Genomic DNA, 17,781 nt, shown 5'->3' with positions numbered 1-17,781 from the left:
TATATATGAATGAAATGTCCCTGGTACTAACCTGGTCTAGGATGTAGGCTAAGCCTAAATGTAGTGGTAGGTATAGGTTTTAAGACTAGCTGTAGGATTATGTTAGGTTAGATATTAACAATGTCCTGACATACACCAAACACCCATACACCAAATAATTCAACACCGAATTAATTTTGTCAACTGGATCCCAGTTGATTCCAGTTGATACCAGTTGACAACTGGTACCAGTTGATACCAGTTGACAACTGGTACCAGTTGATTCCAGTTGGACGAATACCAGTTGATACCAGTTGAATGAATACCAGTTGATACCAGTTGATTTCTAGTCACTCATTCCAATTTCCATATTGAAACCAGTTGCCTTAACTGGGAATCAACTGGTACCAGTACGAGTTGCCAACTGGTTTTTCGACCTGGGTTACAGTGGCCCCTAACTGCGACCAGCAACCCCAACTATTGAACTTCACGAACAGGGGCGGCGCAGCCGTGGGGGCCGTGGGGGCTCGGGCCCCCACACTTTTTGTGCACCATACAAAAGAATACATAAGGTGTCATCACTTTGGGCCCCCACACTTTTTTCAACCCGGAAGTACATAAGTGGCACTAAAATAGAAATACATTAGATAGAGATCTTGAAGTATGGCGGCGGTAAGGTTAAGTGTTTTCTCTGAAGACCTTTTTTATAACACCCGGAAATGGGAGGGAAGAGAATGAGCTGAGGACCTTTTTTTTTTTCCTTTTTTGCTTGTCACTTGCTTGTCAGCTGAAGAAACCCGGAAGTGGACTCGGGGAGAGATGAGCTGAGGACTTTTCTTTTTTTTTTTTTTTTTTTTTTGCTTGTTAGCTCATGAAACCCGGAAGTGGGCCCCCACACTTTTGAAAACGCTGCGCCGGCCCTGACGAACCTCCATTCAGCCAACTGTCAAGACTTTCAAGTTTAAACTCACATAATTCCCATATTTTGCCTTAGAGCTATTTTGCAGCCCTGTAAGCTGTTTAGCTATTAAACTTCTGAGCAATTCAATTCATGATTGATTTTCAATGATCTTTCTATAATCATCCCCTTTCACCCCTTGGGTCTCCCCTGTAGCATTCTCCGTGATTATGACTTGCTCCACATGTACCGCACCCGTGTTGAAAAGAAAAGATCTGTCCGTCTAATCTTCCTCTAAAATCATCATGATAAAAATCTTTCTGTTGCCATTTTGAGGTCCTATCTAAAGAAAAACAAAATCGACCTCCATCGATGCTACATAATGGCATTATAAAGGAAGGAAGGTTGAGGTTAAAATTACAGATCATAATATGTTGCGATCTTTCATCTCATTTCATTTCATCGTGAGGTGGTGCCCACCTCCTTGGTTAGAAGGAGACAATGGAAGAAAATTTCACACCCAATTGTTAGCGTTGTCTATCATATTATAAACCCGACAAATTCGTGTGACGTCATTTAATGGTGAAAATTTGATGTGTATAAGCCTACTCTTCCGCGAGGGTCCACTTCTGAAGTGTTCAACGGGACGCGGGGGGGGGGGGTAGCACATTATTGTCAGAGAGCTCTCCCCCCCCCCCCCCGGCTTTCTCCTATTATCCTCCAGCGACCTCCTGTCTTAAATGTATGTATAAATCATCCCTCTGCTCTTTTGACAATGTTTGAAGGCGACGGTCACTCCGTTTTCAAGATTGGGGCGTGGAGAGAGTTCCCCTCCCACGGGGGGGGGGGGGGGGGGTTACTTTGCATTCATTTTAGAACTAAAATTCAATCATCTAAAAAAATGCACACATATTATAGGCCTATACATGCTCAAATGCTTGGGAAAATTATTATTAGTGTAAGTCACCAGACGGTTTAAAAAAAATCAAATACAGCTGTATTGAAGGAAAGTTGTAACGGCTAAGACGTGGTATTTAGGCCCTTGATCTGTCATTAAACTGTTCAGCTTGCAACGTGCGTCTGAACTGTGTAAAGTCCATCCCAGCTATAACATTTGGACGTTTTCTGAACTTTCTTGAAACGTTCTAAGTTCGTCATTTGGACATTTTGTCAAAACGTTTTCAGAGCGTCTTTTTGTGGAAGGTTTTCGATGTATTTAAAACGTTTCAAATGGACGTTATAAAAACGTTTTTTTAAACATTTAAAAAACCAACAAAAAACCTTTCGGAATTTCTAAGGACCTGCGGAAAACCTTTTGGACGTTAATGACGTCAGCAAAACATTTTAAGAATATTCAGAACGTTCTGCGGACGTTCGCGGACATCCAGAAAACCTTTGAAAACCGTCTATTTAGAACGTTCAAAAAAAACCGCCTAAAAGAACGTTCAAAAAGTGTTATGACCCGTTCTAGAACGTTTAGATACCATTTCATATCCATCTAGAACGTCCAGAAAACCTTTGAAGAACGTCTAATGTTTATTTCTTATTGGGTACTTAAAAAATATAAATAGTTATGAGATTATACTGGCACAATCTGGGATTAATGTACCCTAATCCTATATAATCTTATCCTATAACCTGTTCCTAATGTCCTACCACCTATATACCTACACATCCTATTCCCAATTGATATCGGTATCACATTATTTTATATACCAGCCAAATGTTGTAATGTATGAAGACGGGCATGGCCGACTAAAATTAGATCACACACACCTTATTAGGCCAATTAATATAATGAAAATATCTCTTCATAACACAATTTGAAATTGTGAATAACTGAACAATAACGTATAGGTATACTAAAGTTTATTTTTAACACAGAAAGTTTGAACCCAGCATAAATCTTTAGATTTCAATGTTTTTTATCTATGTATTAGTTTTCAAATCTTATATTTTCTTATTTGAATATACATGAATTGGCAATAGCCGCATGAATATTCATGTAAAGAAACCAGTGACGAACAAATAGCGGACCAAAGACTTTATTAAACGTTCATTAAAGACAAAGTCGACAAAGTCGACGTAGCAGACCTAAACATTGGGGGGAGGGGGGGGGGGGCAAGGGTTCAAACTTCTCCTGAATTTAAAGGGTATGTACAGTTCTGGTCGAGGTGAAGATTTAGCTTTTAACGTTTTGTGAGATATTCAGAAACCACTCTATGAGATGTCAAAGAACATGTGGTTCTAAGGGGTATCAAAAGTTTATTCGATGAAAATCGGTTTTGAAATGGCTGAGATATCCAAAAACAAGGTGAAACAAAGAGATACTAATAAAGTTGGGGCATGTCGCCTTTTATTATTAGCACTTTTTGGGATATCTCAGCCATTTGAAAACCAATTTTCATCAAATAATCCTTGAATCCTTCTTAAAATTACATGCTCTTTCATATTTCATAAGAGGTCTCTTATTATCTCACTTAGGAATGTTCAAAACATGAATCCCTACCTCAACCAGTACTGTACAATCCCTTTAATTCCTCATCTTCATGATGACAAATCCTTCAGGTATCAGTCAGCTTCAAAGTTTTGATAAAGGGGCAAGAGGTCAGGGGCCCGAGATAACAAATCTACCTAGCAAACGAAACACCAATCCGGGGTAAAATGGAAGTAAAACAAGAACCGGTTTCTGCATTTGGATCTTGTTTTGAAAATTTGATTACATTTGATTCTCAATAATAATGGACGTGTAGGCCCTATGGCCGTTAACGCACCCATTACCATGCAATATGTTCCGCAACCAGTTAATTGGACACATTGTGCGCGAAACACCATCTTGGGTTTGTGTGCACAAGAAAACGTATCATAAAATTATTACTTTCAGTTGTGCATTGACGATTTTGCTATACCGGTACTGAGTAGGAACTGGCCATGGATCCGGAGTATCGTGCCTTTCCTGTATGAAAGGGAAACCTCGGCTGCACTGCTGATTGTTGTTGCTATATACACCAAACCAGTAGTGTGGAATGTGATAATGAAATTATTTCGTCGTGTAAACAGTACATGCATGGCGAAAAAGCAATCATTATTCATTTACTAGTACAATGTACATGTATTTACTTTTAAATAAGATTAATAGAGAATGGCCAACAACGACTTGATTATAGGCTAGCAATAGCACAAGCCATTATGCAGCTCTATGCACAAGCCGCACCGCACATTATCGTACACAAAACAGTAACAATAAATGAATGAGCACAAATTGGAGAGTGGGATCCCCAGCACTGCATGGCTGAGCTGTCTATAATTTCAACAAGGCATGTTTTTGCAGCATTTACGGACTAGTGCTGGTAGCCGCCTCTACAACCTGTCAAAATCATGAGTGGCCAATCCATCAAAATAAAGGTAAACTAATAATTGTGTTTGAATGATTGATCTCTACTGTCACTGACCAAGAAAAGTTTAGCCTTGACAAGGTTGCGTGTGAAGTGTAACGTTCGTTTATAGTTAACGTTGTACTGCAGTCGACAGACTCCAGAGTAGGCCTACAGACAATGCAATAGTCTTGACATGACAGTGCGATGTGCTGGACAACAATGATTGGTAAGGAGTGGTATATGATTATGGTCTGGTTTCGCAGTCAACCTTTTGCTGGATTCTTTGTCATTAATTTATGTGGCGAATGCGCTGCTGCTGGTTATCAAACTCTTAGTCTTAACGTTAGTCGTCTAGCTGAGCTGGTTTAACATGCCTCAATCAAAGTCTTCATAGCATAATGAGGGGGGGGGGGGGGGGGGGGGGCGTGGGCCCCCTGCCCCACTTTTTTTTGCACCCGTTCACAGGGCTGCCACCATTGGAAACTAGTTGAGACTACGAGTGAGACTCCCATAGGCCAATGCTATAATTTGGGAGTCAAAATGAGTGGGATCAATAGAAATGCATGCAAATGAAATAAAGTTTTAGACTAGATCTAGAGTGAGAAAGGACCAAAATGAGTGAGTCTCACTCTCAATGAGTGAGAGTTGGCAGCCCTGCATTCACAGGAATATATAAATTTGGCATTAATAATCTAACGTTACATAACTCTTTTAGCGTCACCAGTTTGGGCCCCATTTTTTTTTTTTTTTTTTTTGTTCAACCCCAGACAGAAGTGACACCAGAAAGAAAAATAGATTGATGCCGATAACTTTGAGTCAACAGGGGTTGAGTGCAGTAAGCCTTTTGACGTTTTTGCTCTTATGAGTATGAGAAAGATGGGTTGAAGACCTTATTTTTTTTTTAATGTAATTATTATTTTTTTTTGCTTGTCAGCTGAAGAAACCCAGAACTCGCAGAAGTGGCACCTGTTGTTGCGCTGAAGGCCTTCTTTTTTTTGTTAGCTCATGAAACCATGATCCCCCCCACTGTTGAAAATGTGGTGTTGGCCATGTTTTCTAGGGGTTTTTTTGGGGGGAGGGGGGCAAAAAGGGGCACGTCAAATGTTCAAATTTCCCATAAGTAGCATTAGAGGCCTAACTTTTTTCTTTTTTTTTCATTTTTTTAGAAATATGTCAGGAACACAAACCGACCATGCATGATTCAACCAGAATGCCGTAGAAAATATGAACAGCTGCTACATGTAAAAACCTGAACACTTTTGCGCACGGCCGAACTTTGGCATGGGAGATCGAACCTTTGTGCAGGTGCCAACACATCACATTTGATTGTGAGGTGCTGGACAAGGATAAGAATCAGGGTTTCATGAACATTAATTAATTCACCATGTAGGTTTTGAGTTTGTTTGCGCATATTTTTGGTTCACTCTGTCCTCCATGGCAACACTTCTTGATAAATGTTTAATGCTCCCTGGATGAATTTCTGACATCTTACCATCAGACTGCTTCCATTTTGGAGGACTACTCCATTGACTGGACCCAGAAGTTGGGGACCGGCATCAATGGTCCTGTTCGGCCCTGTCAGCACAAGACCACCCAGGAGCGGTTCGCCCTCAAACTCCTCCCAGACAAGCCCAGTGCCCGCACCGAGGTCATGCTCCACGCTCGGTGCAGCGGCCACCCCAACATCGTGAAGATCATGGAAGTCTTCTCCAACGAGGTCCAGTTCCCGGGAGAGCCGTTCCCCAAGAGCCGCCTCTTGGTCGTCATGGAGCTCATGGACGGGGGAGAGTTGTTTGACCGGATCAGCAAACAGAAGCGGTTCACAGAACGGCAGGCTGTCATACTCACTAAGCAGGTACTAGACTTACCAGTATGAGATAACTTTGATGCTAGACGACATCAGAAATTTTTTCTGTAGGAGGATTTTAAACAAGCATGTCTACTAGTTTGTATGTAATGTCTACCTTGCCTGCTTCTCACAGAGATAATTGCGTAGAGAATTAATGGCAACAATTATTCAAGAAGAATTTTACTAGCAATAGATAAGATGAACTTAGTGGTGATTCTTTTCTTATAAACATGTCATTATTGGAGACAGTATGAATGACCTGGGGCCCATTTCATAAAACTTGTCATCAGTGACAAGTTGTCATAGATGTAACAAGCTACTGAAATCCTTGCATCTGATTGGCTGAGAGCAAATTTGTCATAGAAATGTGGCAGTTGTCACTGCTGACAAGTTTTATGAAACGGGCACCTGGTATGAGAATAAAAGTTGCGCTTCGGCACCTCCATAGAGTGGTAAAATCAATATTTCGATGTCACCTGAAATAGTACTTGAATAAAAGTACAGTTAAGTAATTATTAGTGACAACGGTTAATGGATTTTTCCCCTTTCTGTTACTTTTGTTTCAGGCAAGTAATGAATGTTTTAAACTAAAGAATCTGATGGCACATGAACATTTCTGGCATAACAATCATTATTTACTGTATCAAATTGATATATTGTTATGATATTGAGCCTGCATACAAATGACATCTTATCTTTCAATAAATCTTTGTCAGCTATAAATGTTTGGGTATTTGAAAACAACTTGATTAGCCAAGCTTGCGCTTAGGAGATTCAGACACAGCAACTGTATACCATCATATTGATATGTCTCAATATTGATATGTTACTATTTTTCCCTTGCACACTTAGATTGCGTCTGCTGTTGAAAGGTGCCATAGTCTAAACATTGCACATAGAGATCTCAAACCAGAGAACTTGCTACTGAAGGACAATTCAGAGGTACTACCACTCTTACCACTTTCTGATTTCCAGTACAGTGGACTTTCGTTGTAACAAAGTCCTTGGGACTGACAGTTTTCTTTCATTATATCGAAATTTCATTATGACCGAACAAATAAACAATAAAAGACATAGAGCCGATAATATTGCGGCCTGAATTTTTATTTCGTTGGAACCGCAATTTTGTTATAACTGTGTTTGTTATAACGGGAGTGCACTGTATATTGCAACTAAGCAATGCTTTTAAAAATGGCTAGTGAAAGAGCAGGAAAACATGGAGAATAGTCTGATGTTTCCTGAAATTGATGATGTCAAAGAAGATTTTATGTACATGTGTGCAGACAGGACAGAGTTCTGCTGTATGCACAGAATTGTGTTAATCAAATCATAGCCCTGGCTTTATAGTCAACCATATCAAATTTGTGATATGTTGACTGTGTTTTTGTTTTGATTACTGTAAAAGTGGATATTTTCGTGCGACTAATTTTTCGCTCTTGGCCGGGCAAGAAGAGTTTCGCGTGATTTTAATTCCGCGGAATCAAGACATCACGCGCGGGAACATATGGCAAGCAAAAATATTTGCGTGCTTTTATTTTCGTGCTAGTTTCTGGTTGCGCGAAATGTGTGAAAATTTCAACACCGCGAAAATTTCCACTTTTATAGTAGATTTTTTCACTCGTGTTGTCATGTATGAGAATGTGCATGATAAATCATTGAGAATATGATAAATTTATCCATCGCCATAATTTATTATTTTTTTTTTTCAAAAGTGCTTACCGGTAAGTGTGTGTTACATTCACATGTTTTATGAAAAGGCAAAGTTTTCAGTGGTGACAGTATTGCACATGTGGGTTTATTTGTACAGGCATTGTGACAATCATACATTTTGAATTGCGGTAATCACAACTGCTAGTGTTGTCAATAGGAATCTGTCAAGAGTAGTCATACAATTTTGGATATTTCAAGCACTTCTTGTTTTGATGATTGTAATGCGCTTCAAAACACATTGTATTAAGCGCTAAAAAAATATTTCATATTATTGTTATTATTATTATTATTATTACTGTTATTATTATTATTATTATTATTATTATTATTATTATTATTATTATTATTATTATTCATGAGAATGACTACAACCAGTTGAGATCTGAGATCAATGAAATAAGGAAGGGGTTTTTGTGTCTTTTTTTTTTTTTTTTTGGTCTTTGTATAGTCTGGAAGCTATGACAGCCAGGAGAAATAGTACTGTGATAAACTCTGTTTATGATCCCAGATATAGAATGATGATGACTTGTTTGGTTGAACATTGTCATCACAGACGTGGTTCTGTTTTGATTGTTTTCAAACTTTTCATTTTCAATTTCAGGACTCCCCAGTCAAGCTGTCAGACTTTGGATTTGCCAAAGTTGACGATGGAAACCTAATGACACCTCACTTCACTCCGTACTATGTAGCACCTCAGGTAAGCCTGCGTGCTCTGTCTTTCACAGCCATTTGATTCCATGCCTTGCAACAAAGCATACATAATTTATAAGTGTGAAAGGGGTTTATGCATGGAGGGCATTTAATTTCATGCTTGAAACGGGCACAATTTCAGTGTAGAGAAGAGAATGCTCCGTTTCATTTTGTGCAAGTTCGTGTAGAACAAGGTCTGAAGGGACATGCTGAGGAAAGAAGTGAATGCAATGATCCTTGTGTTGAAAGATAGCAGCATGTAATAATGTAAAATGGATAGGTACATTGCATGGTACCAGGATGATAATGTGGGCATTGGGGAGCATCACAACTAGAAACGAAGCGCTTCTTGTTATTGCTATCACTGTGACCCCCATCCATGTGGTGGGTTCTGTAAGTTTTTAGGGCGTATAATAGTCTGTGTGTATCAGCAGTTTTCTTTCACAGTAGGTAAAACATACCATCCATGAACTTCTGAATATAGTGACTGAACCCAGCCTCTTTCAAAAGGAATTTTCCATGCTGTAATCAAAGTTTTCTCAATGTTTGCCTACTCCAGGTTCTAGAAGCCCAGAAGAGACAGCGAAGAGAGCAAAGGAATGTCATCCAAATGGCCCCCAAGCCATACACCTATGACAAGGTGAGAGTCTGCATCAGTGAACCGTTTCATTATGGAGTGCCAAAGTTATGGTGTCACAGCCTTTTGTGAAAGCTTGAGTTTGAACCCAGGTGCAAGCATATACTTTTGGGCTAGGTGAGGTTGTTTAAAACCAATTTCCATAACAGTGAATGGCTATGCCATCATGCCTTGTTACTCTATATGAGGAACTTTGAGATAAAAACTTTTAAAAAAGTCTTTCTAGTGTTTCTTTGTGTACATTTTGAGTAATTGTTAGAGATTATTTGAAGATAGGATGAAATTAACTACCGTACTGCCAGTACAGTGCACTCCTGTTATAACAAACATGGTTATAACAAAATTCAGGTTACAACAAAGTAAAGATTCAGGCTGCAACATTATCCAATCTAAGTAGTTTTTATTGTTTATTTGCTTGGTTATAACGAAATTTCGTTATAACGAAAGAAAACTGCCAATCCCGAGGACTTCATTATTATGGGATTCAACTGTATTGCTGGTGTTGTCATTCGCCTGTCATATGACAGCTACCAGGGCCCACTGCAAGGAGTCAACGAGGAGTCTTGAACCTCTTGTCAATCTAGATTCAAATCTGAACTGAGTAGATCTGCTTCAGTGCCTTTCAGAATTGTCTTTAATAGCTGCTACATGCATCTCATTCATATAAGGAAAAAGAAGTGATAGAGTCATGTTGCGAATATTGTGACTACTGTGTAGCTGAGGAGACTTTTTTTTTCAATCAGACTGGGTAATGGAAGTTCCAATGTGCATGTGTTCCTACTTGCTACAGCTGCTCATTCTTGTTTAGATTGGCCATCCTCTTACAAAATGTACCAGGGGTATACTTTTTTATTACTGTTTTTCTAGCAGTGATCTATGTGTAACTTCCTGTAATGAGACAACATGGAACAGTCTACAATCAAATGGGGTGCTGCTTCGTCATGGTATTTTGAAAACAATGCTGGGATGAAATTATCAACATTAATCCGTTGAGGACGGGCTGATATTGCTACGACACACATTTCCCATAGACACCTGCCCGAGTATACTTAGGACTCGCCTTTCATGGGTTAATATGTTGTTGCACGATGGACAATTTAAAGTTTTTACTCTCCACCACCTGCATAATTGAGATTGCAATATAATGTTTGAAAGGAATGACAAAGAAAGAACATTCATCGAGGAAAATAGTTCATGGGTACCATAAATCACAGCAAGCAAAGAAAACCTATACATAATATGTCAATCATCAAAATCATTGGCAGGGGTGTGACATGTGGTCCATGGGTGTCATCATCTACATCATGCTGTGCGGTTACCCGCCCTTCTACCCGGACACGCCCAGTCGCCAGCTCTCCAAGGACATGCGACTCAAGATCATGGCAGGCCAGTACGAGTTTCCATCAGAGGAGTGGGCCCTCATCTCAGATGAGGCCAAGGATGTGGTGAAGAGGTGAGCTAGCCTTACACCCCACAAAATTTCATGGCATAATCATGCAGCATTAAAGCCCTGGTAGCGTGGGGAAACATAGGTAGTCCAAGTGAATTCGCTGCCCACTGGTGGCATTCAAAAACCAAGAATAGCGCCCGTCAGCCACATGTCAGTAAATGGGCATCAAAGCATGAGCTCACATCAGTCATCCATAACGGTCCAGTCATACTTCTTCGCCTGTGCATGTACTTACATAGAGATCAGCGATAAAGCTGTACACAATTTGTTGCAGGGATTCTCAAATATATCTACACATTTGTAAACCTGGCCAGCCTTCCCACTCCATGGTATCCCCTCGCTACCGGGCCTTTAATGTATCTCATCAGTCTACCGGGCCTTTAATGTATCTCCTCAGTCTACCGGGCCTTTAATGTATCTCCTCAGTCTACCGGGCCTTTAATGTATCTCATCAGTCTACCGGGCCTTTAATGTATCTCCTCAGTCTACCGGGCCTTTAATGTATCTCCTCAGTCTACCGGGCCTTTAATGTATCTCCTCAGTCTACCGGTCATTTAATGTATCTCATTCAGTCTACCGGGCCTTTAATGTATCTCCTCAGTCTACCGGTCCTTTAATGTATCTCATCAGTCTACCGGGCCTTTAATGTATCTCCTCAGTCTACCGGTCCTTTAATGTATCTCATCAGTCTACCGGGCCTTTAATGTATCCCCTCACTACCGGGCCTTTAATGTATCTCATCAGTCTACCGGACCTTTAATGTATCTCATCAGTCTACCGGGCCTTTAATGTATCTCTTCAGTCTACCGGGCCTTTACAGGGTTCGAAATTGGCGATGGTCCGCTGGCCATTGGCCACCCAAAATCACGTCAGACTAGCTAAAAATCATAAAATTCTGAAGTTACTAGTCCGTCTGGCTAGCCAAAATATTGCTTCAGTGTCAAAATTGATTCTAAGTAGTCCGCCTGGCTAGTTAAAAAAAAAGTTAAGTGCGACCCCTGCAATGTATCTCATCAGTCTACCGGGCCTTTAAAGGGAACGCAAACCCAAAGAGCAATGTGGATTGAGTGAAAGCATTAACATTAGTAGAACGCATCAGTGAAAGTTTGAGGAAAATCGGACATTCGATGCAAAAGTTATGAATTTTTTAAGTTTTGGTGTTGGAACCGCTGGATGAGGAGACTACTAGAGGTTATGACGTATGAGTGGACAACAATATAAAGAAAATATAAACGGAATTCCACAAAATTTCACTTTTCTAGCAAAATGAAAGAGTACTTGACTAACCACTTTCAGAAAGCAGGGGGAATAAGTGCCACCCCTAACATATGTCAGTATCAAGTTGATAGAATGAGTAATTTTCACGAAAAATGAATTTTCATTGAATTCCCTTTATATATATTTTCTTTATATTGTAGTCCACTCATACGTCATTACCTCTAGTAGTCTCCTTACCCAGCAGTTCCAACACCAAAACTTTAAAAATTCATAACTTTTGCATCGATTGCCCGATTTTCCTCAAACCTTCACTGATGTGTTCTACTAATGTTACTGCTTTCACTCAATCCACATTGCTCTTTGGGTTTGCGTTCCCTTTAATGTATCTCATCAGTCTACCGGGCCTTTAATGTATCTCCTCAGTCTACCGGGCCTTTAATGTATCTCCTCAGTCTACCGGGCCTTTAATGTATCTCCTCAGTCTACCGGGCCTTTAATGTATCTCCTCAGTCTACCAGGCCTTTAATGTATCTCGTCAGGAACATGCAATCATGGATTCAGGCAGTACTTCCATTCCTAATTACTATTACTGGTTGTCATAATATCTTTATCTTCACTTTGAATGAAGGTGCGTCATCATGTTTCTCGTAAAATTCCTCAATTGTTGTTGTGACTCCTGTGGCATACATGTAGCAATATACTCAATACATTGCATTTATAGTAGTGTGTATTGCTGTTCAATGTTTAATGGACCATACCACATGAAGGCAAAGTTGATCATTTTTTAAGGGCTGTACACTGTATGATGGAACTTAGATAAAATATTGACTTGGTTCAGAAATGATACAGCTTTCTTTTCAGTCAAGAGATTGTCCAAAAAGCTTGAAAGATCCATTTTGATTACTAATACATCGGTAACATAAATTTCTTGGGGCTTTCTGTGTTTTAGGGCTGTTTGATGGAACAGACTGATTCTCTGTTTAGAGTTATCTGCATGGTCTTTTCGCAAACTGTTCTTTTCATACTGATGGAACTATAGATGCTACACTCTGAATTCACATACTTTCACTGGGTGACAGCAAGTTTTTGCATCTTTTTTTGGCAAATCTGTTCAATTACTTTGATAGTCCCATTGGTATGTGCATATGCAAACCTTATTAACAGGTTACTGAGAGTGGATCCAGCGGAGAGACTCAACATTGAAGAGCTGGTATCTCACCCGTGGCTGAGGGAGAACTCTGCTCTGAACACAGAGCTTCACTCACCAGCCATCATGCTAGACAAGGTGACGTTAGTAGTCATACAGGTTATTCCCCAAACATGATTGATGCTTGTGTGAGTACATTTCATCATGAGATGTCTCATTCGGTATGAGAAGTTTATATGATTATGATGTCTATAACTACCTGTATACATAGTGTTAATTCTTGAGAACGCATCATCAAGATAGATCATAATATCCTTAAATTTCATATTTCTGGTGTTTCGTATATGTATATATGAAACTTTCCACATTTCCATATAATTGTATAGCAGTGCATAATCATGTCAGATGATCCATTGTATTACAGCTGTATATTGTCAAGGTGGGAATTTTTCGTGGTGTTAAAAGTTTGTGCATTTTATGTGACCTGAAACTTGTGTGAAAATAAAAGCACACAAATGTTTCTGCTTTCCATGTGTTCCAGTAGTTGATGTCTCGATTCCACAGAATTAAAAACAGGCAGAACTCATCTTATCCGGCCAAGCACGAAAAATTACTCACACAAAAATATCCACTTTTACAGTATATATCATTATCTGCTTACAGAATGACACATGTGGGCAAGTAAAATCTAAGAAAGCTTGGATAAATCACATCAACTGGAATCATGATCTTCATTAAAATGAATTTTCATTTGGTTTTGCCATAGCTCAGGATGATACATTAGAGTTCTGTCACCTACTTAAAGGAGACCTCTGGATGATTTTCAGACTTTAACATTTGAACAACTATAGATTAGTTATACCGAGTACAGAGTTTCAGAATTTGCAGTGATTGGGTTGAGGAATAAGAATGTTTTAAAAATTTACAACAAATTGCAATGAACAAGGATGATGACATGCCAGCCTCACCATAAGAATGCATGAGTTGGGGCTCAAGGAAGCAGAACAAAAGAAGAAGGCATGCATATACATGTATTCTTCACAGGTGAATTTGTTGAGCAAGTGGTATTGTAATGGAATTACACTGCTACATTTTCGAAATATGTGAGGCTCTGATGTCATCAACATTGTTCAGTGTAATTTGTTTAAGATTTTCAGTTAACTGGTTTCTCTTCTCAAGGACCACAATAAATTCCACGATTCTATACATGTAGTTGTCGATTTATGTACTACATGGTGTGAAATTATGAAAATCATCTGGAATGCCCCTTTAAAGAGATGGAGGGGATTAAAAGGAAGAGTATTGAAGAAGTGTTGTGTCTTTACCTGTCATGTTTTGCAGAATATCTTGGACAATGCAAAGCAAGTGCACAGTGAGCAGCTGACCAACATGCGGATACCAGAGTGCAAGGTGATGCTGAAACCGGTTGCTAAGGCAAACAATCCCATCGTCAGGAAGAGAATACACAGCAGGTGAGAGATGGACTCCAGAGAAAGATACTGATAAATCTGATAAATCAATTCCCATGTTGACCCCCCCCCCCCCAAATAGAAAGTATTATTTGTAAAAAGTGTGTTAATGCTCCAGATCAAGTACTGTATAAGGTGTTATTTTCGCGAGGATTTAATTGTCGCAAATTTCGCGAATCTCAGTTGGATCGCGAATTTAACAACAAGCGAAAATGTCTCCATGCGCTAGGATAATAGTGCATTTACGTTACCGTCGGCGTCAGTTCGCGAAAACATCTCGTGAAAATGTCTATGACCTCATTCGCGAAAATATTTGTACGCGTGAAAATAACAGCGTATACAGTATAAGCTTGTCAAATTTCCCTACCACGTGTGTGTGTGTGTGGGGGGGGGGGGGGGGGGGGGCACCCCAATCCACCCCCCATATCTTCACTCCTTCGCAATGTCTTTACTCTGAACTGTCACAGCCATGCATTGTGCACCTTAGCAGACTGACAACATTCATGAATAAACTGTGAGAAACTGACAATGGGTTGCAAAATCTTGGAAAGAAATAAAGCAAGTTCTTGTGAATATATTCATGTAAAATATAAATGTAATTGAAATACAAAGTTGTTGATGGTGACATGTCTATTCTACTTTAAACCATGGCGTGAATACTCTTCAGGGGACAATCCGTGGACAATAGGACCGGTGAGACCCAGCCGCCAGTCAAGCAGAAGAAAGAAAATGATGGAGTCCGATGTCTGAGGGATGTTATTGCACACTGTATAGTCCCACCTAAAGGTACATAAGAGTTTTTAGTTTGCCCTAGTTAGATTGCATGTATGTGTTGAATTACTGCAAGAATAGCTGCTAACAGGATGGAGCTTTGAAGAAAAGACAACCGAAATGAAAAAAAAAAAATGTATTTGATAAAAGCTACAAATTGAAGTAGAACATGGTGCCATTATCACTACAATCATGTAAGCACTGGTAGGGCTAATGCTATCACTAGAATGTGGAAAAATTGTCGTAGTTATTAGATTTAGCAAGCATTTGACCCCAAAGTATTCATTTTTATATGAATATGCTAAAGGTGTGCTGTATGGTATTTTCTCGCCATCGAGACTTTAATGGCATATTTGTTTTATAATTTCTGTTGAGACCTAATGAAATGTGTATATTTGTTTTAGTTCAATACCCAAATAATACAATTGTATAGAAAGCAATGTTGTCTTTAAATAGCTGTTATGTCATAAATTGAATAGTTTTACAGACAGTGATAAGATTTATTAAATAGTAAATGTGTATTGCCAATGTGTACACACAGTGAAGCTGAGCATCTAGGGAATGTGTTGGAGAGGAAATGTACGAGATAGATTCGATAGCAGGATGCAGTTTATAAAGTGCCAAGTGTGCATACAGGACAGTGCAGTATATGAAGTGCCATGTGTGCACATGTTAATGTACTATGCCATATCTCTAGATAATCTGTAAAGTGAATGAAAGGATGGAGAGATATCATATCCTATTTTCTAGATCTTTATCTGAAACTGCTGTCACTTCTTTTGTGTTCGCAGATGCTAATGGCGAGGATGCTCTATGTGAGCTGATGAAAAGAGCGTGTCATCACAACCAAGACTGCCCCTCCCTAGACAAAGCCTTAGAATCCCTGTCATGGAATGGTATGTTCCATTTCTGCATCATAGAGTCGACACACTGTATCATCCATTTAGAAACCAAGCAAAACTGGTACTTGTACATTATCCTTATTGTAATGAATGATGCACATTTTTAAATTGATCTGCTATTCCAATTGTTTATACTCTTCAGGCAATCACCATTAATACCAACATTATCATTAGTGCAATTGATTTTGTTGTCAATTTTCCTGTTCTAATCTTTGCTTTTGAAATGTTGGTATTATGTTGCTCACCCAGACTGTACATAGACATGTTAAAGCAGTTTCCTGTCACCCTATCTTCAAAAAAAAGTGCAATTCCATTTTTCTTTCTCTCTTTCTTTTGGTTAAATTCCCTAAATAATAATGCATGCTTTGCTATTGTCGACTCCACTAGTTAAGTTGTTTACCGATGATACCAGTAATTTAGTGACAAAATGTTCTTATTCTCTGTGTGTGTCATTTCATTTCTGTCATGAACAGTTAGGTTATGTTCAGTGTCAAGTCTATTTATATAGTCTATACCCATTTGCTTGTGTCTTCATTCCACTTTTTTCATCATAATTCATGCTCAGTTGCATCTGATTTTTGTAAAACTTACCCCGTGAAATTGAGACATGTGTTGAGAGTGGAACTCATGTGGCTCCACAATACCGACATTGCTTTACATCGTTCTTCCATCCTGGTACAGGTCAGCAGTTTGCCGACAAGGTAGACCGTTCCCAGCTGGCTCTGCTCCTGAAGGGCATCGTCGACTTGAAGTGCTCTTCCTCAAATTGTTGACACAAGATGCTATGCTTTGGGAGCAGCCGTGATCTTCCTAATAGTGTGTTCGTGTGTGTGAAGGCTGCGATTGTCATCACCCAGCGCTAGCAGAACAGGATCGAAAGGGGTAAGGGATCACATCAACGAGACTCCATGGGGAAGGGTGAAGGGCCTGGTGCAGACTACTCCAGTAAGATTGATTAACACATTGCAAGCAAAAGTCCGGATGTCTCCATGCATCCTGGGTCAACACTTGCTAGAAAATGAACAAGCAGCTTACTTAATACATGACACAATATCATTGATGTGAAGAAATTGCCTCTTCCCCATGCCCTGTTCACATGTTATAGCAAAGAGCAGAAGTTTTCCAGTGCAGGAGGGCTTAATATCTTTAAAAGTGGGCCCATCTTGTTGTGTCTCCATGACCAGTCCGCATGCCATGGCAAAGAGCAGATATTGTCTATTGCAGGAGGAGTTAGTATTGTTTAAGGTGGGCCCATCTTGTGTCCCCATGACCAGTCCACATTTAAAGCAGATAGCAGAGATTGTCTATTGCAGGGGGAGTTAATATCATTCAAGGTGGGCCCATCTTGTTGTGCTGGGTTTTTGTGAACTTATGTTTCCCTCAACTAGTACACATAAAAGGGTGTCCAGTTCTTTGAATTCTGCATGTGGGGCCTCATGGGTTAACAGTTGCTAGAATATGCACCAGCAGCTTACAAGATACAGTATCATTGATGTGAAGAATCCTAGTCAGACAAGATACAATGCCTTGTCAGGCATGGTTGGAGCTGGTGGATGGAATTGAGATATTTCACATGCAAAAGCATTTTTCAGTGTAGATGTAATCATGCTCTTCCCACTACCCCACTCCACCCCTCCTCCTTACACATTAGCATGCAAGGGAAGAGGGTTAATTTGTATGTTCA

General features: G+C 39.6%; 1 protein-coding gene across 1 annotated transcript; it reads left to right on the top strand.

The window, feature by feature from the left end:
- Positions 1-4,139: 4,139 nt before the first annotated feature.
- On the top strand, positions 4,140-17,426 carry LOC139741985 (MAP kinase-activated protein kinase 5-like). Its single transcript, XM_071652552.1, has 11 exons — positions 4,140-4,282; positions 5,753-6,109; positions 6,956-7,045; positions 8,415-8,510; positions 9,063-9,143; positions 10,406-10,593; positions 12,973-13,093; positions 14,297-14,427; positions 15,092-15,210; positions 15,987-16,091; positions 16,779-17,426. The coding sequence occupies exons 1-11, from the start codon at positions 4,256-4,258 to the stop codon at positions 16,868-16,870; spliced, it is 1,407 nt and encodes a 468-aa protein (XP_071508653.1). The 5' UTR covers positions 4,140-4,255; the 3' UTR covers positions 16,871-17,426.
- The last annotated feature ends 355 nt before the right edge of the window (positions 17,427-17,781 follow it).

The sequence above is a fragment of the Diadema antillarum genome, unplaced genomic scaffold (genome assembly GCF_040938485.1).
Source record: "Diadema antillarum isolate AM-2024a unplaced genomic scaffold, OU_Dant_1.0 scf00000032, whole genome shotgun sequence".
NCBI classification, from domain to species: Eukaryota; Metazoa; Echinodermata; class Echinoidea; order Diadematoida; family Diadematidae; genus Diadema; species Diadema antillarum.
This window is presented reverse-complemented; position numbering and strand designations above follow the sequence as displayed.